The 23,521-nt window shown below is 45.6% G+C and overlaps 1 protein-coding gene across 3 annotated transcripts in view; it reads right to left on the bottom strand.

Moving 5' to 3' along the window:
- The window catches only part of HSD17B1 (hydroxysteroid 17-beta dehydrogenase 1), a 165,412-nt gene extending 148,669 nt beyond the window's left edge, over positions 1 to 16,743 (bottom strand). The window contains exons 1-2 of one of the 3 annotated variants that reach the window (XM_069634434.1): positions 16,659 to 16,743; positions 16,443 to 16,575 (exon numbers count right to left, since the gene is read on the bottom strand). Coding sequence is in view for 1 of the 3 variants with exons in the window: in XM_069634432.1 (XP_069490533.1) it covers positions 10,099 to 10,204 (106 nt within the window). In the remaining 2 variants the exon portion in view is untranslated. Of the gene's footprint in view, positions 1 to 10,098; positions 10,567 to 16,442; positions 16,576 to 16,658 lie in introns of those variants that run through there. The other 2 variants (XM_069634432.1, XM_069634433.1) reach the window with 2 other exon arrangements.
- Between the last annotated feature and the right edge of the window lie 6,778 nt (positions 16,744 to 23,521).

Genomic DNA, 23,521 nt, shown 5'->3' on the forward strand with positions numbered 1-23,521 from the left:
GTGTGAGCATGGGGGCCACCTTTGCTCCGGATGTGGCAAACTTGTATATGGCAGATTATGAAGAAAAGTTTATATCAGGACACCAAAATGCATTACACGTCATTCCAGAATTTTGTCAACATTTAGCAGGGTGCTACAGGTACATTGATGATATTTTCATCACATGGACAGGCACTGCCGAATCCTTGGTAATGTTCCACCAGAGGCTAAACATACAAGATATTCACATCAAGTTCACAATGGAATGGAGTCGAGTGGAGGTGAGCTTCTTAGACCTAATAATTAAAAAAGTAGGTATGAAGTTAGAAACAACATTGTATAGAAAACCAACTGATCGCAAACACTCTGTTGCACTATTCTAGTTTCCATCCGGAGAGCCTTCGGTACAATCTGCCCTATGGGCAATTTCTACGGATACGCCGTAATTGTAGTAACAATTAAGAGTTTATGAAACACTCCAAACAGTTACAAGAAAGACTGCTTGAGAGAGGCTATCCAAGGTGTCTGGTAAAAAATAATCTCAAAAGGGCAAAAAACACCAGCCGAGATGTGTGCCTTACTCATCAGCCTAAGGTCAAAGAAGAGAGATTGGTCTGCGTTACGACCTACAATCCCGTGAGTAACGAGATCAAAAAGATAGTGAACCATAATTGGGACTTAGTGAAACAACATGGGACTCTATTCAAGAGACCCATGTTTGCGTTCAAAAGAAACCAAAATCTCGGCCAAAGGCTAGTGCATACATATGTTGAGCCAAAGACACACAGACAATATTGAACCAATGGGGCTTGCCCCCCGTTATTGGTCACCAGAGATGCGGTGGATGTGTCGCATGCCCAATGGCGGAAACTAGAACAGAGTTTCAGTACAGACAAGTGAAATGGCAACTTAGAATGCATACCAACTGCAAAACTAAGAACATCATTTATATTATCAGATGTCCAAGTGACCTACTATATGTAGGTAAGACAATCAGGGAGGTGAGACAACGGATTTCAGAACACAGGTCGTGTATACGGAACAGGGTGGCAGAAAAGCCCCTTGTAGAACATTTTAATAAATATGGACATAAAGATACAGACCTGACCTGGTTTGTACTACAGGTATTAAAACCCTACAATAGAGGTGGAGATATGGCCACCATATTACATCAAAAGAACAACGCTGGATACACACTTTGAACACGGTAAAAAGAGGGTTGAATTTATCTGTGGAGTGGAACCATCTGATTTCCAATATGTGAAACACTCCAACAGAAAAATTGTTTGTGAGATAGGCTTACAGCAGATATATTTACTCTACACCCCAAATATATAACCGATATGTGGACCAGCCATAACTTTTCCCTGATTTAACAAGATCATAACATAGGAGGATATATGTTGGAGCAATTATCTATCCTGTACAATACCATTATCTACATATGTTCCGTTCAATGAAGATTAGTGCCGGGAAAGATGGTGACTAACATGTGACATTGTTGTTGTTACACAAATGTCCATCCCCATTCACAATATTGGTGTGTAGAGGCCGATAGGGGCAGCCTGATAGGCACCACATCTCTAGTACTCAGAGACAGGCCCTTTCTCTATGATGCAATGTAGACAGGACGAAACTAGCACCGATTTCATCTATGGGTGCATTCTCTGACTGAGTACCCAATTAATGTGTTGGTAGAATAAAGTGCCGCAAATCCTGTGAATCACTCCTCCCTTTTATGTAATAACATTATAAGAGCTTGATGTTAACAAAATTGATATGTAGAATGCCGAAAAATTAGAGGTGGGCTCCTCCCAAAATTCATGTTCACGTAATATGCAAACTTTTCTTGATCAAAGACTCCTAATCATTTGGCTGACAGCCGTATGAATATGGCCGTAGCAATATAACAAATAGTCCCCTTTCTACCTCCATGAATGCTAGGAGTCGCGGACTAGTTACATTGTATCTGCGATGCGAATCGAAGCGTGGACTGCAGTTGCCGCGTACAACAGAGTGAGAGAAAGCACGGACGGAAGGCTGCAGGTAAGCATATTGAATGCAGCTTTAACAATATCGGCCGTAGAGAATAAAGACGGAAGGTCGCCATGAACAAATACAGTTGGTTCATTGAATAGATTGCTACATAATACTTAGAACGGTGAAACTACTGTGTAATTACATCTATATGATGTGATAAGAGGCGTTTCTGGTAATTTAATTTAAATTCAGTCCCGACATATCGAGAAGGGACACGTGACAATTGTAACTGCTGCTAGTAGGGGGTTGCCTAAGGTTCCAAAATAGGATTAAAAGAACGGACAGAATGGCAAACGTTGTAATAATCAACAGGGAGAGTCCCATAGAGAACAGAACCCGAGGGATAATGAACATTTATGCGACACGCTAGGGGTATATATACACATATCCCTTCAATCTGTATATTTTTTGCAGACTTACGGGATAGAGAGAGAGCCTATTTCAACCTGCATCAAAGTAGAGGGAACAAGTGGATGCCGACCACCAACACAGTACTCTATCCCATCCAATCTGCACAAGAAGTTAGAAATACAGTGTGAGACGCGGTTACTCCAGTTCTGAGTAAGTGACAAATGTGAATAAGGATTTCTAATTCGGTCTCCACTTGCAAATTTTGTGATCAGGTGTAATTACAACATGAGGTAACAATTGACACTTCCTTTATTCTTAATAGGTAAGAGGATAAATATCCTCAGGATTTCGTTTTGAGATGTGCTGAAATTGAAAATACCACATCTTCCACCTCCTTTGCCCGTTGGACAGGAGGTGAGTCAGATGGTGCTCATTTTTTGAGAGCAGACCATCCATCATATTAATATGTCATTAAATAATTTAAATTGGGGATGATGGGAACACAAAATACTGATTTAGCCTTTTATGTATTGTATTGTCTATAGATGGTGTGGCTCAAGCCAATATATGCACGAGAAAAATTGTTGTTTGTCCTGAAGAAGATTGCCATACATAGAGAGCACTATTGATGATGCTCATGGAGAGCAACTGAAACACGTGTCGACGTGAGAATCTGTGGGAACTACACAATACAGACTTTCTGTTACCCCAAATCGATGGGGAGTTGTCTTTATGAATTACGAATGTCCTAAGATGCAACAGATTTACGACTGTTTTCTTTTTTTATAGACCATTTAATTGAGAAAATTAGTGTGATAGTTTGTTGAAGAAAGTGTGAATGTGAATGAGTGAAAATGAATGAGCCACAATGTTTTATTGAAACTGTGTTTAATAATTATTTTAGACTTGTTTTTGAATTAAATAAAAATCTTGGAAATATAAACCAAGTTACAAAACCTTTTGCGTATCCCACCATCCCTTTCTTTGTCTACTAGTCCACCCACCTGTTGTTTCTTGATTCAATGACTTGTAGGACTAGGGACGCTAATACAGGAAGCCCTCTTTTTTGCATTCCACGTGGCTCTCCTGGCATGCCAGCTCTGGCAGCTAATGTATCTTGGATTGTCCCCACTGTATAAACAGACACCCATGTGTCTCTGCCCCAAACCACATAGAAGCGTACTGGCCAACAGGACTTTGTTACCTTATGTTTTGCACCTATGTCTCCTTGTCTCCTTCTAGCCCCAGTAACCCTGCCGTCCCCCTCTGTTCTAGACCCATGTGCCAAGAAGCCCCCCAAATGGCAGAACTGTGCTACATAGGTCCACTTTACATTCAACTACTCCATGGCACTGCGGGCAGCCTTTTCCAGCTCTGGTGTTTGAATTTACTTGAGTTCTACTTTAGTCCAATGAATACAATTGAAGTGACCCAAGACTACAACTCCCAGAATGCACGTGGCAGTTAAAGGAAAGGCAAGGTCTGTGATAGAGTGTTCTTGACCAGCAAAGCCACATAGAAATTCCCAGAGGCCACTGGCAGGGTGCCAGGGCAATACACTCCCATTTGACCAATCTTTTACCGTTATTCTCTTATATCTATTCTAATCTCAACATGTGTTCCCAGATTTTTCAACATACACCTGTCATTTTGATGGCATGAAGGGAATCTGAAAGATGATCACATGTCTGTGGGTATGGGAACTGTAAATGATGCCTTTGTTTTTTGATGTGACGGACAGTGCCCGGATTCGGCTAACCCCTTGGGTTGGTGCCCAAAGCTGGTCCACATCTGCCCAATGCCAAGTTCCGTCTCTCAGTTGAAATTACACCAGTAAAAGTTATGTGTTTTGTTGCAACAATACATATATTATTTTGGGGGGGGGTAATTGATTTATTTTTGGTTTGATTCTATGGTTTGTGAAAGATGCCATATTGGCAGCAATTGAAAGTGTGCCCATCGTGTAACTACACTACTCTGTCAGTCAGTGCTTCAAGTGAGATGATAAATTGAGGGGGCATAGCCTGAGTGCTGGGTCTGCCCTAAAGAGGGCTTGGCAGGGCCTATAGGGGGCATGTGGCATATTTAATGGCAATCTGTCCCACCAATATATCACAAGACCCTGCAAATATGTCTTTAGGGTAACTCGGCATGGTCTCATGTGGTCCTTTGTTGCATCCAGCCTGCACATTGCAAAGAAACGTCTCTCTGGCTCAGTTTGTAATTAACAGCTGACTACAAATAAATCACTAATCTACATTACACAGCAACGACCTTTGCAAATGGACCTTTCATTCCAACTTGGGAAAGAGTCACCTCATCTGCAACGCTGGATTATATATTCGTCTCCCACACCATGCTACCTTTAATCTCGAATTTCTCAGTTGAAAGAACGAAAGCAAGTGATCATAACCTGCTAACCATGACATGGAGTACGTCCCATACCAAAAATCCATCGTGGTCACAGAATGTCGAGTTAAACCAACAGCAAACTCGACTAAGAATCTCAGCTGTGAACATCCGGGCCTTAACTAGAGAGTATAGTCAGCAAGAACTTTTAACTGATCAGCAAGGGAACCTGGATGAGCTCAACTACCAACCTCTCCTGCTCAAATATAGAGTAGATCAGAGACCCAGATCTCAACCCTGTCTCTCAACTAACCACAGCTATGACGAAATACTGGTGGATAAAAGTCGAAAATTAAGAAAGCTTCAAAGAGCCTCAACAAATCTGAATACAACAGAATCAAGATCAGCTCTAACGGTAAAGACCAACATTTACAAATCTTGGCTCAGAGGTCATCGTGCCAAGCTTTATCAGCTGGATTCCGAAACCATGCTTGCAACTTTGAGCAGTAAAAAATCAACAGAATTTTGGTCCCTCATTCGACCCTGCTCTATTCAGACAAACGAGGCACTTACAAACTCAGTAAGTGTTTCCAAATGGGTTACCCACTTCTTGTCGCTTTTCAAATCTCCGGGTGTCCCTGAGCAAACTACGACAAACCCGATCAACATCGAGTGGGAAGACCTCAGCGATGAAGATGACATCTTAAGGGTTATCAAGAAGCTGAAGCCATTGAGAGCACCGGGAACAGATGGCCTGTCAAACGTTGACTTGAAAAGCCACCCGGCGGAGTGGGCAAGGCTTATCAGTCAGATATTTGTCCGGTGCAAAGAAACAAAATCAATTCCAACCTCGTGGACGACAGCCATGGTCGTACCCATCTTTAAGAAGGGACCAAGAGACGACCCAGCCAACTACTGCCCGATAGCCCTCCTGGACATAATTGGGAAGATTTTTGCTTCCCTGCTCCTTGAAAGATTCCAAGCCTGGGCAAAGTGCTCCCCTCGCTCTGATCCTCTCCAAACAGGGTTTCTGAAAAATGCGATCACCTCAGTTAACATAATGCGTCTACATATCATCAAGAGCAAGAACAAGGAAGCAGCACCAAAAGTATATTTAACGTTGATCGATCTTACCCAAGCTTTCGATCGAGTTGACCGAGGGAAATTGTGGAAGAAGCTCTCAGAGTGGAAATGCCCCGTATCCATCTTGAGGCCCCTCATTGCACTCCACTCAGACACCAAAATGAGAGTGAGACTCAGCCGGTAAAGTACTCTTTCAGCTGAAATCCCCTCATATTGTGGAGTTAAACAGGGCTCTCCACTAGCTCCTGCCCTGTTTAGTTCATTCTTAGGGGACTACCAAGCTTCTGTAACATCGGTCTGAGCTTTTCCCCCCAAAATCAGGAACTCAGAAGTATCCAGGTTATTATACGCGGACGATCTCATTCTCTTGGACTAAACTCCAATTGGCCTGCAAAGGCAACTGGACAACTTGGCTCATTACATCGAGCAAAACAACTTAGAAATCAATACGAATAAAACAAAAGTCCTGATTTTGCAGAAAGCACCAAAGAAAGGTTTGAAGTACAGCTGGTACATCGATGGAACCAAAGTTGAACAAGTTGCCCAGTTTAAATATCTTGGGATAACAATTGACTGCTCAACAGTCGACGCCGGAATGCAAAAAGTCCTGTGGAGCAAGGTTCGTAACCTTGCGGCCCAAACGCGTGCAATTGACAGAAAGTATGGCAGGTTTTCCTTGCTCCCTGCCCTACAATTCTACAAATCCAAAGTGATCCCGGCCACCACCTATGGGATGGACGCCAGTCCGGCAATTCCATCTGCCATATGGCCAAAACTGGAAGGCTTTCTTTGGCGCTACGTACTCAATCTCCCGAAGTCTACTCCAGCAGTAATTCGTCAAGAATTAGGCCTGCTGTCACTCTCGGCATTAATAGATCATATTAGTATGCAGCTGTATAGGAAGATAGTAATACAAGATAGCCCGCAAGTCTACAGATTGATGGCCAGTGAACTTGCTAAAGGAACTTGACTTAAGTTTAACATCTGGGCGGAAAAGAAAAAAGCTCTGCTCAACCTGATATCCTGTACGGAGGACACCTTGATCTCTAATCCACTAAAAGTGAAACAGAAAATGGAAGACCTGGATTGGATATATACACAAGAATAAACATTATCCTACAAATCCATTTCTCATCTGCCACACATGGCACGTAAACGCAAAGATCTGCTGCCGTATCTCATTAAATTCCCTGACAAAACGATAAGAGGAACTTTTATGAGAGCAAGACTCAACCTTCTCCCAACACGTGAAATCTTGGAGAAAAGATCACAGTCTAGCTCAAATGAGTGCAGACTTTGCCCTGAGAACCATCAATCCGAATCCATCAGACACTTGATGCTGTCCTGCCCAGCAGTGACAGAAGTAAGGTCACCTTATCTCTGTCCCTTGTTCTCACCGCACGATCTACGCGAGGAGGAAGTCTGGTGGACTTGTCTTATATCTGGAGTAAATACCAGATGGGTGATTGCAGGAATTAAGATTTTAAACATTGCTCTACAGAAAATTGCAGCAAAGGAAAAAAACTGAAAAAAACCTTCAAAAATTGGAAAACGCTGTCATTTGCAGGATCCACGTAGAGAACAAACAAAAGATTCTCATTTTTGTAAAAGCCCTAATCCGGCTAAATACAAGTAGATAATAACTAAATAAATAAATAAATAAATAAATAAGTCACTATTTCACACAGTATATAAACAATTCAACTCTTTCAGTGAATATATTATCCATAAGAAATCGGTGAGTCACAAACATCATCATTGTGGGTTGCTGGCTGCTTTGCATAAAATCAAAGAGCATTTTGGGAGCATAAGAATGACCACGGATTTCCATATTTCACAAATAGATCTGTGATTGTGATTCAAGAAAGTAGTCCTTCCGAGCACTTAATGCAAACTGGGCATGGTGCTCGTTTTATTTTTCACAACACTCACACTAACAGAAAAATGTCTGCAATCCAGGAACTTATATACTTGGATGTGAAGCTCGGGCTCTCCTGCTTCAGCCGACGACTTTGCCTTCGTATTTCCCTAAATGCATTCCTTTTACAGCTTTTAAATCGAGCACTGCATGCCGCAATTCGCAACTACCATTGGACACTGACTGGCACTGCCCAGCGGTGCTATCATTGACCCCCACCAAAAAGGAGGTATCATGTTAGCCCCCCTTGCCCATACAACCACGAGACTCTGGCGGAACTGTTGACTGCTACAAGGTGCCTGCGCTTACTGAGGTCACCCTATACATCAACTATGAATATATAAATAAAGCATGGGCTCCCGTTAATACCAATTGTGGATGGTGATGTTTTAAGGACAGCTCAGTCTCCGCGCAATCCATACAGAGAACTGCATGACCCCCTCGGCGGCTGAGGACTGACCAGGAGTATCCTTTGAGATCTAACCTTTCTACCTGTCACCTCTATTCCAAACCCCTTTCTGTGCACCACATATTTAGGTGCTGGAGATGTGACAAATACAACACAGTGTTTAGGGACGTCATTTCACCAAAATTCCAGGGGTCGCGGAAATGTAAAGTGATGTTATTAGACCCCCACCCCGAAATGATATTGCGGGAAGGGATGGAACACGACCTTTCACCGGTTGACAAAACAGGAAGTGGCATCGCATAGCATTGTACACTACACACAATATGGTTACGATATCACTATAATGTGATGTACATTTCATGCAAGAATGGATCGCCATATATATTGTTAAGATCAGTGTGTGTATAGGCCCATATTACCAAATTACTGTGAATGCAAGCAGACGTCCATGACCAAATGATAATGTGTTATTATATAGCACTTACGCTTAAGCGCTTTATATAGAAAAAATATACACCCAATGTCACCCAACCTGTGTTGGTACTCATTTATCGACCTCAGAAGGATGAAAGGCTGAGTTGAGGCGTTTAAGAACAGACTAAATCAGTGACTCACCCCGTGAAGTGTGCCTGAAATAAACCTTTAATGAGTCTAGCAATTATTGTATAGAATTCCAGAAAGACACATTATTTGGTATTCCTACTCTTTCTTATTTACGGTCAGTGCTGAATGTGTTTGACTTGTGGCACTCCTGTTCTTATTTTTTTTTTTTTTTTTAAGGGGCCTGAACAAGAAAGCCAGCCACTCCAGAAGTAAAGAGCCACATGGAGCTGAGCTTGCGTTTAAAAAAAAAAATAAACAAGAGGTCGCAAGGGAGATTGGCGACCCCTAAATGACATCCCTGACAGTGTTGCATTTGTGTTGCGTTCTGTCCACAATGAGACACATTGCCACATCTGTGCTGGAGGACTCCGTGACACAGTTCTGCGTCCGTGCTGATGTGTGTCCAAAATGTGACAAGCTGTTTTATCTGCGCTGTAAGTGTCCACATCTTTACTGCTGTGTGTCCGCAATGCGACAAATTGCTGCATCTGTGCTGGAGACCTCCACAATGTGACACCGTGCTGCGTCTGTGCTGCTGTGTGTCCAAAATGTGATAAATGTCTTAATCCGCGCTGGGGGTGTCCACAATGTGACAGTGTGCTGCTATGTGTCAAAAAAACGTGACACATTGCTTTATCTGCGCTGGGGGCCTCCACAATGTGACACCGTGCTGCATCTGTGCTGCTGTGTGTCTAAAATGCAACACGATGCTTAATCTGCGCTGGGGGCCTCCACAGTGTGACACCGTGCTGCATCTGTGCTGCTGTGTGTCTAAAATGCAACACGATGCTTAATCTGCGCTGGGGGCCTCCACAGTGTGACACCGTGCTGCATCTGTGCTGCTGTGTGTCTAAAATGCAACACGATGCTTAATCTGCGCTGGAGGTGTCTACATCTTTGCTGCTGTGTGTCCACAATGCGACACATTGCTGCATCTGTGCTGGAGGCCTCCACAATGTGACACCGTGCTGCTATGTGTCCAACATGTGACACATTGCCTTATCCGCGCAGGAGGTGTCCACAATGTGACATGTGCTGCCGTGTGTCCACAATGCGACACATTTTCGCTGCCTGAAACAAATACACGAATGAGTGTCTCCTTTCCCCGTTGCGAGCTGGGCGCAGGCGGCCATAAACTTCACACGGGTCACTGCGACGCTGTGTGGCACTGATGGGGGCTCCGCCGTCTCTTGCGCGCGTGGCAATTTGGGATGCCCCTCTCTTGCCCTTTTCTAGGTAGCAAAGCCGTTTAGTACCTCGACACTAGAGTGGCTAGCGTTAGAGTTTGAGACGGCGGTGACGTCCCTCGGCCCCCTCCAGTCATACGAACACCACATACACGGAGCTTTAAGTTCGGCAGCGGTACCTTTGAAAGCCTGCGCGCCATCGGATGCCAGTCGGACTGCCAGGCCCAGGCCGATGCCAGAAGAGCACCCAGTAATCAGGACCACCGTTTGCTCCATGGTCGCCATCGAAGGAAGCAGCCGCACCGGACCAGCGACGGGATCTAGTTGGGCGCCTGGAAATCCCTCACTCTTGTAAGGCTGTTCTTTTTTTTTTCATTTCTTCTGGTTTATGTTGCCGGTTGCTCGTGTTGTGTCTGCCCCCGTTATCTCAAGGTTTCCTCTGGGCTCTGTTTTGCTCTTCCCGCTTCGCAGCTCTTCTCTGGTGACATTTGCACTCGACTTGCTGTATATCACCTCGCGTCGTTAACTGTGAATTCGGGGCTGACACGTCGCTCGCTGCCAATGTGGGGGCGCTCGGTGGGAACCCGCCGTGGCATCTGTACCCCGGGGTCGCCTGAGGACAGACTCGTTTTATGGACCGCCTTTGGCCTAGCTTGATGGATAGCTGGGCTCTCTGAGACTCGGGCTGGCAACATCTGTGTGTGTAACCCATCGTCTCCAGATACAGGGCCCCCGCAAGCGCCCAAAAGATGCTGATGACACGAGCGTCAGCTGGCATTTAGTTACATTCAAAAGCTACGGTGCAGTGGTTGGTAAAAAAAGGCGATTTACCTTCATGCAGTCTGTATTTTGTTTAAAGAGTGCTACATGTTACCTTGCAGCTACTTCTAAGCGCTTGTCCGCTTCATGGACATGTGGCCTCACTGTAAATTGGACAGTGCCGTGAAAATGCAGCGGTAATAGCATTACCGCCACATTACCGCATCGCCTAATCGCGAGTTTGGGGGAAAGTTGGAGGATTCACCTCAAGCTCTGAGCTGGAGGCGAATGTGCCAACTTTTTGCCCATTTTCGGCGCAATTACCTTTGCGGTAATTGCGCTGAAAAGGCCGCATTAACTCCTATGGACAAAAAAAAAAAATCGGGGCTTACACTGCCACTGCCACTTGTAATCCGGCGATAATACTGCTCGACCAAGTGACGGTAACAGTAATTGCATTGGGCGGTATTGCAGCAGATTTATCACCAGGATACCGCCCAAGTGTGATGAGGCCCATGGTCAAGGTGGAAGTTTGAGCCTCATGTTCATTACCTGCTGTGAAGAGGGGGCAACAGCGGAGTGTCCTGAGATTGGTGGGCGATTGCCTCGTGCCATAGCTGTAGGCTGGCAGAGGTGGACGGATTGGACTGGCCCAGGTCCTGTCTGTTGGGGGTAATGGGGCAGCGGTTATAGATCTTTTCCTCTGCCTGCAGGGCTGGTCTAAAGATTTTTGACACCTAAGGCACAGTACCTCATTAGGAGTATGGCAGTGCAGGGCAAAAATGGCAGTAATGTGGTGGTAATCCTGTTACTGTCATGTTAACTCTGCATTACCGCAACACCATACTACAGGTTACAGCAAAAAAGCTGATGGCAAATCATCCACCTTACTGCCAAAAATCATCAAAATCGGCGGAATTACCACTCGTGGTAATTCTGCCAAAATCCCCTTTGAGTTCTATGGACTCCAAAAATGAGGATGTACACTGACCTACCACCACCTATCATGTTCCCCTTCTGTATCACGCTGGACAACATACCTTGCAGCAGTAATAACTACATGGACGGCCTTGCCAAACTTGGATGCCCAAGACACTACCCTCTCCCCTGCCCCACGCACTTCCTACCATCCCTGCCCCCTTCCCACTCACCTACGCACCCACCACTCGCCCTCTACCTTCCCCTTAAACACTGGCCTCTCAGCCAACGCTGACAAAACCCTCAGCTACCTTAGACCCAGTGCTCCAGACAGCGCCTCACCCATTACTAAGTCCAACCATACCAAACTGAACACCAAAACCTTCACCCCATCCAAGCCTCCAGGCCCTACCCTCACTATCACACCCAACCTCACAGCCCACAACAACAGACTAGGCACTAGGCTCCCCATTACAACTAGCAGGCCCACTGCTAAATTCAACACCAAAACCAACAAGAAGCACAATGCACCTAATAAGCCCAAACTACTCCCACTAAAAGGAGCCTTACTCAATGTAAAATCCCCTGCTGCCCACCCCACAGAAATCGCTGACATTATTCTAACTAATGATCTTGACTTCCTAGTCTTAACTGAAACCTGCCTTCATGAAGCACCCGGACCATACTTATCGTTAGCCATCCCTGACAAATACTCTATCCTCAGAGCTGACAGACCCAACGTCAGGGGAGGAGGCGTAGCGATCATCTCCAAATCTGCCTTAGATTTCTGATCAGTCTCCTCAGTGTCACTCAAATCCTGTGAGCTAGTCACAGTCAAGTTGCAAACGTCCCACACTAGAACGATCACCTTCCACCTCATATATGGACCTCCAGGCCCCCCTGGGGTCTTTGAAGAAGACATCTCCTCTCTCATTGCTGAAAACTCCAAGCCATCAGCACAAATCATTATCCTCGGAGACTTTAACCTTGGTTACCACGACCCCAACGACGCCCTGCTGCATCCTTGGCCAATGCTCTAACAGAACATGGCTTTGCGCAACTTAATGCCCTCCCCACTCACCAGAAAGGTAGAATAATCGACTGGGTAGCGATTTACAATTGCAACACAATCTGTAAGGACCCCCAACCTCTTGCATGGACGGATCACTATCTCATCCCTCTTGAAGTTAACATTAATCATGTAGCATCCAAAAAGTGCCCTGTGGTATCAGCCTGTCCTACCAGAAACAAATGCAACTTTACCGTCGAGGCCCTACTACCCCTGGTCCTACCTACCCTTAATACACTTCCACCCAATGCTGATCTAAACCTACTGATTGACACCTTCAATGACTCCATGGCCAATGCGATGGATACCATTGCCCCTCTGAAACTGTGCAAAGATAAACCAAGTACTCATCTGAACTCGTGGTACACCCCTAAACTCAAGCTACTCAGAAAAAAGAAAGCTAAGGCACAATTCCTATGGAAAACCAATCCCTCTGCGGAAAATAAATTAATTATTACGAATATATCGTCTTTATATAAAAGTGAGATAATTTGCACCAAAAATGATGCATACAACGTCAGAATTGATCAGGCAGAGTCCTGCACTAAATAACTATTTAAAATTCTAAAAGAACTTGAAAATCCCATTCCACCTATAGACACCTGCTTGAAAGACAAACCCTGGTGCACCAGCATCCAAAACGCCCTCAACAACAAAATCACAGGACTCCAAACTAAAATTGAGGACAAACATCAACAACTTTCCAACAACAAATTTACCAACCCTAGCTCACCTACGCCCATCAACACCAAATCGGTCTTCACATTCAAGAAAGTAACTACGATAGAAGTTCAAAAAATCATCACCTCCTTAAAACCTTCGAACTGCAAAGGGGACAGCTGTCCTGCCCAGATCATAAAAGACGCAGCTAGATATCTATCCCCCTTCATAACTAAACTTATTAACCTATCATTCAGCAATAACTCGGTCCCCAGCAACCTAAAACACTCATGTGTTCTCCCACTCTTAAAAAAACAATCACTAGACCCAGCCATACCAACCAATTACAGACCCATCAACACAGTCCCATTCCTATTAAAAATCCTGGACAGAGTCGCCTACCTCCAAATTCAGGAATATCTGGAATCCAACCAATTGCTAGGAATACGTCAATCTGGCTTCCGTCCTCAACATGGAACAGAAACTGCCCTTGTTGACCTCAAAAGTCAGATTGATGAAATCAAAAACAAAGGTAATACCGATATCCTACTCCTTCTAGACCTCTCAGCGGCCTTCAACTTGGTCGATCACAAAATCCTCTGCAGCCACCTAGCCTCCACAGCTCACTTCTCCTCCTCTGCCGTCACATGGATACAATCCTTCTTGGCGAACAGAACCATGCGGGTTTTCTCTACAACAGCTGCAGCAGACCCCATCCCTATCACATGCAGGGTCCCACAAGGCTCATGTGTCTCCCCCACTTTGTATAACATATTTACAAGCCACTATTTGACCAACTGGCCCGCTTGGGTGTCATCTACACAAATTATGCAGATGACACCCAGATACTCCTCACCATCACAGGTAACTACCATGCGAACGTTACCCGGATTAATTAAATCTTCTTCATCATACAGGCGTGGATGGCCTCTCATGGCCTTTGCCTGAACGATGAGAAAACGGAACTCCTCCTTGTCAGCTCTCCCAGTAACCTGTCTAAACTTAATTCCAATTACAACAACATCATTATCGATGGTCACACCATCCCTATTGCTAAAAGCGTGAAAACTCTGCTTTTACCTTGATGCCAACTCTAACCTTACCAAACAAACTCACATGATCGCCTCAGCCATGAGGCGATCATTAATGCAATAACATGGTGCAAGACATGAGTCGGGGCCTGCTGGCAGGTGCCCGTCAATGCTGGGTGGATGTGCATGGGGACATGAGTCGGGGCCTGCTGGCAGGTGCCTGTCAATGCTGGGTGGGTGGGAGGACAGGGGACATGAGTTGGGGCCGACTCGCAGGTGCCCGTCAATGCTGGGGGTGTGGGGGTACAGGGGGACATGAGTCAGTGCTCACTGGTGCATGGTGACATCTGGGCTGGCTGGGGGGCATGGCCAGGGTGGATGGGCTGCCTACGGAACATGACCAGGGGTGCAGAGTAGTCCCCTGTGGTGTGGGCTGGCTGCTGGGGAGGGGGTACAGGGCACACCTGGGAGGACCCACACTGCCAATTCACATGTTGAACTCTCTGCGCACCCCTCAGAATACACGTACCCCGCTCGCGCAAGGCCTATCTTGTGTGATTCTACACGCGCACCCCCGAAATACACGTACCCGCTCGCACAAGACCTATCGCGTGTGATTCTCCACGCGCACCCCCAAAATACACATACCCTGCTCGCACAAGGCCTATCGCGTGTGATTCTCCACGCACCCCCCCGAAATACACGTACCCGCTCGCACAAGGCCTATCGTGTGTGATTCTCCACGCGCACCCCCGAAATACATGTACCCGCTTGCACAAGGCCTATCGCGTGTGATTCTCCACGCACACCCCCAAAATACACGTACCCCGCTCGCACAAGGCCTATCGCGTGTGATTCTCCACGCGCACCCCCGAAATACACATACCTGCTCGCACACGGCCTATCGTGTATGATTCTCCACACGCACCCCCAAAATACACGTACCCTGCTCGCACAAGGCCTATCGTGTGTGAATCTCCACGTGCACCCCGAAAATACACGTACCCGCTCGCACAAGGCCTATCGCGTGATTCTCCACGTGCACCCCCAAAATACACGTACCCCACTCGCACAAGGCCTATCGCGTGCGATTCTCCACGCGCACCCCCGAAATACACATACCCGCTCGCACAGGGCCTATCGCGTGTGATTCTCCATGCGCACCCCCAAAATACACGTACACAACTCGCACAAGCGTTTTTGCATGTGATTCTCCATGAGCACCCCCAAAATACACGTACACCACTAGCACAGGCCCTATCGCGGGTGATTCTCCATGCGCACCCCCGAAATACACGTACCCCACTCGCACAAGCCCTTTTGCGTGTGATTCTCCCCATGCAACCCTCAGAATACACGCAGCCCGCTCGCACAAGGCCTATCGCGTGTGATTCTCCACGCGCACCCCGGCTTGAGCGGGGTACATGTATTTGGAGGGGTGCGTGGGGAGTTTTACAGACGTTGTCGTGGTTGGGGGGCTGTATGATGGTCCACTGGCATGTGCGCCATGTACGGGATTTGTGCGCTGTTCATGACGCGCAGGGTTGGGGGCTTAACTGGCACTGCTGCAGGTTCGCTGCGCCACTCTGTGCCACGGCTGGTTATGGATGTTAAAATCCATGAATACGCTGTGCGCGGAAATGGATTTTGGCGCATGCGGCTGGTGCAGATTGCCACAGGCGCACACTGTGCGCCAGCCGCGTGCCCCACTTGTGCGCCGGATTCTATGAATTACCCCATTGGTGTCATCCCCTATACAGTGTTGATGGAATCCTTTTTAAAAGTGAGGGGAGGAAAGAAAAGAAAACAGTCAAGAGGGAATTAAACTCAGATCCACTTGCAGGGATCTTTGTTGCCTACCTAAAGCGTTACTGTGGATGCCTAGTAAGAAGGCATTCTGCAGTCATTATGCTAATGTAGATAGACTCTTGCCACGGGTCAAAAGACGTCTCCTCACAGGTGTATAACACAGTCTAAAGCAAAGGAGGAGGACCAGTAAGTATACCGGGTTTTGAAATGCACCCTTAGCATTAGGTCATAATGAATTTTAATGGAGAGAACGGCACGCTTGAAGAAATAAACGTACCTGCTGTATGCGGTTTAGTCGCACGGTAATGAATGGTGTGTAAAGACACTAGTACGGACTGGGACCGGGAGCCGTATTACTGAAGGCTCGTCACAAATCCACGTAGTGCCAGCAATGCAGGGTGTTTGTATTCCTACGAAACGAAACATATGTTTTGACTCGTGGGAATAAAGTAGGAACGTTTATTAAAATGAAAGCAGGCTCACAGTTACTTACCTTAAGTTATCCTGCTGCTGTCATGTAGCTGTTTGGAACGTCCTGAATGGAGCACTAGAACCGAGTGAGGTTCCTTGAGTTCCAGGGGCGTGGCTATAGGTATAGATATAGGCATAGTTTGAATCATGAGAATAGAAAGAGGACTGGCGCATGGGCCAGATCAATTCAATAGCTGTAAAAACGCAATGTTGAGCCATGGAGGATACCCATGGAATATATAAAAGAGAGATACCAAAGTCCTCAAAATAGGAAATACTGAAAAAGTGGAGTGACCCCCACCCACTGGAATAACAATGCATTAAAATCTGCAAAGTACGGACATGAGTGGAAAATGCAACAGAAAGATGCAAATAGGAAATTGAGTGTGTTATGAACAATGATTTTCACCATACTGGAAATGCTTCATTGAGCCCATGCTCAATAGTATCCAGTAAAAAAATCCAGCGCGCCTCCTTGTTTGCCAGTGTTTGAAGTGGGTTGGCTGCATTCTTAATGACATCAATAACCCACCAGCGTAGGTCTTCAGAGGAGTGGCCATTCTAAGAATACACATGGTTCATTTCGGACGATGAGTCCAGATGGAATGATATTCTTTTTTAAGTATTCCTTAAGGAAGTGTCCATGAAGTGTGGTGCGAAAATGTTTCTTTTTAAGTTTGAGTAAATCATTCGTAGCATTAGAGTTGGCTGTCGTCTGATCTAGACCTGCAGGGTCAAAAAGTGATGGACCACGGCGTATCGCTCTAATTTGGTCATCATCATAACTTAGAGTGACATTTTCGGCCATGCTAGGGTGGCCCTCCCCGTTAAGTTGAACAAGAGAAAAGTTCAACGTGAATTAATGCAATTAGTAGAATGTATGAGAGGTTTAGTGAGGGGAACCGTACCAATGAAGGGAAAAGACAAGTTGTAGACAAGCCTTGTCCACATCATCTCCAACACCCTTTGACACACTGGTCATTCAAGGCAGTATTTCAGAATTTGCTGGTGTGTCCTGGGCTATAAATAACTGCCTAAGATCATGTCACTACTCGGCATCCATTGAAAAGATGGATAAATCATTGAAAATGCTGGCTGAAATACCCCACTCTTCCTAACCAAACCTCCTACTTTTCTTATCACTCCTTATTTGACTTCTGCCTTAACTCCGCCAAACGGGCATACTTTTCTAACCTCCACTCCCAAGCCTCTCACCCTCGTCGTACGTTTCAAACTCTCTCTCGTCTCCTCTCCCCTCTAGCTGCCAACACCTCTCCTACTTCTCCTCTTTCTCCTTCTGACTTTGCAAACTTCTTCTCTGAAAAAATTATTTCTCTTTGCCAAAACATTGTCTGTACTCCTTCTTTTTCCCATCCTCCCCTCTCCTTACACTCCCCCTCGGCTCATTTTCCCCTATCACTCCCTCTGATGTCTCTCTCCTCCTAAATAAATCCCATCCTACTGCCGCCACTTCTGCCCCTATTTCTACCCTTCTTATTGCTAAGATTTACCCCCCTCTCATTTCCTACCTAACCTCTTTCTTCAACACTTGTTTATCCACGGCCACCTTCCCCTCTGCCTTCAAGGAGGCCACTATCATCCCTATACTAAAAAAACCTTCTGCTAATCCTCTTCTCGCCTCCACTTTCATCCAATCTCACTTCTACCTTTTCTCTCTAAATTACTCGAACGCTTAGCTTATTCTCAGCTCTCAACTTTCGTCACTACCCACTCTCTCCTTCCCCCCTCTCAATCTGGCTTGCACCCCAAGCGCTCCACTGAGTCCGCTCTTACCTATGTCCTTAACTCCCTCTTTACCGCTCGCTATTCTAAACATTCCTCGATCCTCATCCTCCTTGACCTCTCTGCTGCCTTTGACACTGTCGATCACCCCTTACTTCTCAACACTCTTTGCTTTCTTGGATTCAAAGGATCTGTTCTTAACTGGCTCTCCTCTTACCTCTCCCACCGCTCCTTCGCAGTCTCTTGGGGAGGACGAGCCTCTACTACCTTCTCTCTTAATTACGGCGCCCCCCAAGGCTCAGTCCTCAGACCCTTCTTATTCTCTCTGTACACCACTCTCCTTGCCCCTATTATCTCTTCCTTCGGGATTTCTCACCATTTCTACGACGATGACACCCAGCTGTTCCTCTCCTTTTCCTCCTTCACCTCTGACTTACATCTCAACCTCTCTTCATGTCTTACTGTCATTAAAGACTGGATGTCATCTCACTATCTCTCTCTTAACACTGACAAGACTGAAGTATTGTTCTTTCCTTCCAACTCCCTACCCTCTCCATCTCCACCTCCATCCATCCATTTCCCCCCTTATAATCTTCCAATCTCCAACCATGCTCGTAATCTAGGCATATACTTTGACTCTTCCCTCTCCTTCTCTTATCATATCTCCCTCACTGCTCGGGCATGTCGCTATCATCTCTTCAACATACGTAAGTCTGTCCCTCTCTCACCCTCCATGCTACCAAACTCTTAATTTCCTCCCTCATCTTTTCTATTGTTCTTCTCTCTTCTTCGGGTTCCTGCTTCCCATCTTGCCCCCTCAAATCCCTATATCACTCTGCAATACGTACTCTCTGTCTGCTCTCTTCTCATGACTCTATTTCCAACACACTTTCTTACTTAAGATGGCTTCCTTTCCACTCCCAGCTTAAATTTCACTTCCTTTGTCTTGTCTTTAAATCTCTTCATGACCTTGCTCCTCCTTACCTCTCTTCTCTCCTCTCATTCTATACCCCCTCTTGCTCCCTTCGTACTGCTGATCTCTTCTTACTTTCTGTTCCCCCACCACCATGTGCCTCTTCGCGTTTCCGCTCCTTTCATCTTCTTGCCCCCTTACACTGGAACTCCCTACCTCTCTCTATCCGCTCCTTCCCCAACTATTCCTCTTTCCGCTCCTCACTGAAAGAACTTCTTCTTCACTCCCCTCCCTGATACCTTCCCCCTCTCTCTATCCCCTCTTTCCTTCTATTGTCCTCTCTCTGTTCTCCTTATCTTTATCTGTCTCTGTCACTCCTATAATCTCCTTTCTTTTGTTGCTCACTTCACTCATTAATCTCTCCCTCTCGATCCTTCTCTACCCCCCCTCCTCTCCTCTCCTCTCCCTTCTTACTTGCAAATAGTTCTAAATACCGATTTTATGGTTTGATTCATATTTACTATTTTGCTTCTACTGTTCCATGTTTTATGTGTTACTTGTTAACTGTAAAGCGCCATGGATTAAGGCGCTATAAAAAACAATGAACATACAAAAATACAAATACAAATACAAATACAAAAGATGGAAGAGGGCTAGATCAATAATAGCTTTCCGAAGTTTGTCGGTACCACCAACTGATATCTGCTCTTCCCATCTTCCTTCACATTATTCATCTCTTTGTATAGGAGATCTCTTTTCAGTACAAAATATTTACCAGTTACTCAACTACCCTCTTCTGTGGATATGCTGGCATCAGAAACAGCGGGTGGGATCGTTTCTCTGTGCTAAAAAAAATTCAGGTTCTAAATGAGGTTTCACAGTCCCAACAGTGTAAGAATCACTGTCCGCCCTAACAAGTCTGCCTGATCTTGTTCGATTTCCGGGGCATACTCTGACCACTGCCTCTAGTGGATCCCTGTGGCAAATATGACGATCCAAACCAAACTTCAACACTTTCTCTCTCATCCACCTATTTAAATCCCTCAGGTAGGGTGGGAAGGTGCATCCCACAAATCAACTAAGCAATCGCTGTACTACAAACATCTCAGAGCAATGGAGAAAGAAGAGTACCTTCACTCCCCTCGATAATCCCTGCCATTCACGTAATCTCCATCATCAATACTGTATTTCACTGCCAGACCTAATTGGGGAGCAATCCTACCATATGTCCCTTCCAGTAGTTCAACTTTAGGATTTTAGAGAAACTAGGGATCAGTTTGTCAGGGGAATGTTCATGTTGTCCCCACTATGCAGTATCATTCCTCCTCACTCAAGGGTAGCCTTCGTAGATACTTGGTACTTCCTGGATGTACAGACTACTTGTACATTAGGAACTGAATGCCTTAGGTAGGCTTCCCCAGCAGCCTTTGTAGATCCCACTTCTGTTACCATCTGTTATATGGTCAATTGGGGTCCACAGGGAACAATACACAGTATTCTGTAAACATGGTTTGATTTGGCACAAAACACTGCTCTACGGGTCAAACTTAAATCTAAATTGTCAGGACAGTCTATGTCAACGGTTCCACCAGTTCAAGGGTTTCAATAATGTTTTGGGTACGTCGCTGTTACTCAGTTTCTTTAGTTCTTTCTGCAAAAGTCCTCAGGCGTGTCTTATGTTGACACTGGGCTACGACCACCTCTGATCCTTTCTGCAGGTCCTACAGACGGTCCCTATGTTTCCACCATGAGATGAAGATACACATAGACTTTCTCTTCCACTTGCAAACAGAGCCAACTGTAGTTGCTGGTCCCATTTTCCACATAGGAATGTAAGAGGGCCTTGTGACCTCTATTTCGCAGGGTCCTCACTTCTACCAGCTACACAACCTTTCCACTCTTCCTTTGGTCCTGGTCCTCCCTGACACCACACCACACGATTGTGCCTCCTTTCAGCACAGGGTTAACTCCTTCTGATCAGGGCCTACTCCCAAAGCCCTTGTGCAATAGGGACCCCAGCCGGCCCATAGGACTGGGGGTTTCCCAAACAGCACTTTAAGATGAGTAGCAGCACCCTCAAGATGGGTGGGGATGCAGATTAATACTCTTGCATCAAAGCAATAATGACAACTCGATAGTTTGGCAAAGGGAGACCGTTTAATGACAAGTACAAAAAACAGGGAGTTTATGAATATCAGCAATCGCTCGATCTTCCTTCCCGCTTCAACTCCACTTACTTTCAGAAAAAACACATCATTTATAACAAAAACTCGTCATCACTGATGTGTAATATCTCAAAACTTAGCATGCAACTTGATTGGTTCTAGGAAGGTAACTTTAATATAGGTGCTACATCTCTAAATGGTAACGAAGTGAGGGGATTGGATAAACAATGTCAGGGGGGATCTAAGCTCTTCATTCAAAATGGCTACTGTAGATGTCACTAAAAGTACGATGTCCCATTGGTTTTACTAAATATAGGACCCTAGATTACTTGGTCCACTGTGATTGGGGTGGCATCATTCCACTTGCTTAGCAGAGTGCAGAATAGCCGGCCAGTTGCAGGGAGTTCGTCTGCACCCCCAGCCTCCCTCCAATTATTGCAACAATCAGTCATCACTTCAGTGGTCATGTATTAATGATTTCTTTGTATTTTGGCCTCGAGTCTGCTTCTTGATCTGGGAAAGTTAAGGCGTCTGGGCATGGCATGAGTCCATGCGTAGGTGTGAAAGTTTCATCCCTTCTGCTCGTTTGGTCACGTGATTTCGACACTGTGAAATCGTCTTATTTCATACATTTGATGTAATTCTACTGGCCATCTGCATTTGTGTGGCTTATCTTGACCTATCAGAATAGGATACTCTGTACTTCTCTTCATTAATTGTATCCACTGTGGGTCTATCTCAGGCGATACGACCTTGGCTTCTTGGCATGATTTGCCTTCGTCTGAGTTTCTTTCTGTCTTTAATTCTTGATTTGCTTGCTGCGAAGCTCTCCTCTTGAGACCTTTAATAACCTTTGGTTGATTCTGCTCTTGTGCATAGTGGAAGTATATTTGTCTAAAGTGCTCCTTTTGAGGTAGATATGTATACGTGGCGCTTGCCGCAATCTATCTTACTACTAAGCATAAGCAAGCCTCACGATTTTCTAAGCTTCTTGTGGTTACTGTGCATATGTACACATTTAATCTGGCTGAATATCTTCATCACGCTCATTGGCATAAGTTTCTGACATTTGACATCAATCATTTCACTTTAGACTCAGGATGTCATTTATCCATGGTGTTTTGTTTCTTTTCATCATTCACAGGTCGTCATATCTTCTATAAGTGAGTGAGTCTGAGTTCCCATTCGTCTTATTTTAGTATCTTCTTGGCTTCTTCAGGTATTACATTTTGACAATCATCATTCTGTCTCATTTGTCGATATGGTTTTCTCAATGTGTACCTCACTGTCCAGGTTTTCTTAGGTGTCGGTACTACAATAGGTGCTGTCAGTCTGCTGGTTTATCTTCTCATCATACATCACATATTTTGGCGTGAAAGTTCCTGGTACTTCAAAATGGGCTGTTGGAGTGCGAATCGTGCTTGGTACCTCCTCTACACTCCCCCCTCTGGGCGATTCATCGACCACTTTCACTTCTTCCTTGGTATCCACCTTTCCTGCATCCTCTGGATCCATTTTTACTTCGTCCTCTGGATCCACGCATAGAAGTTTGAAGAAATATTTCTTTGGGGTCAATGGGCCTCATTACGACCCTGGCGGAAGACCATGGTGCTATTAGCACCATGGTCCATGCGGTAAGTTACCGACTCCGCCATGGAGAAAGGGGGAATTACCACCCCATTACAAGGTTGGCGGGGCGGTAATTCCCCCTTCCTCCATGGCCCTTCCCCATTCCCATTTTTGCCCCATAGGGCTCAATGGGAATGGGGAAGGCGCTAAGTATGGTACCGCAAATTGCGGCACCGTAATTAGCACCAAGGTCCCTTTGCGGGTCCCTACTTTAACGGCTGGTCTACACCAGCCGTTAAGGTTGGGTCCCGCAAAGGGACCTCGTAATTAGGCGCTAATAGGTTAACTGCGCCGCAGCCTTTTACGGCGCCGTTAACCCATTAGCGTCTGGGTCGTAATGAGGCCCAATATCTTTATGACTCCCTTCAAGCTTCCTGCTGTTCTTACGTGCTCATCTTTGTTCCATGTCATAAGTTGACATTGTCCACTTGGACT

Source organism: Ambystoma mexicanum, chromosome 13, assembly GCF_040938575.1.
Source record: "Ambystoma mexicanum isolate Mex_15411 chromosome 13, UKY_AmexF1_1, whole genome shotgun sequence".
Lineage (NCBI taxonomy): Eukaryota > Metazoa > Chordata > Amphibia > Caudata > Ambystomatidae > Ambystoma > Ambystoma mexicanum.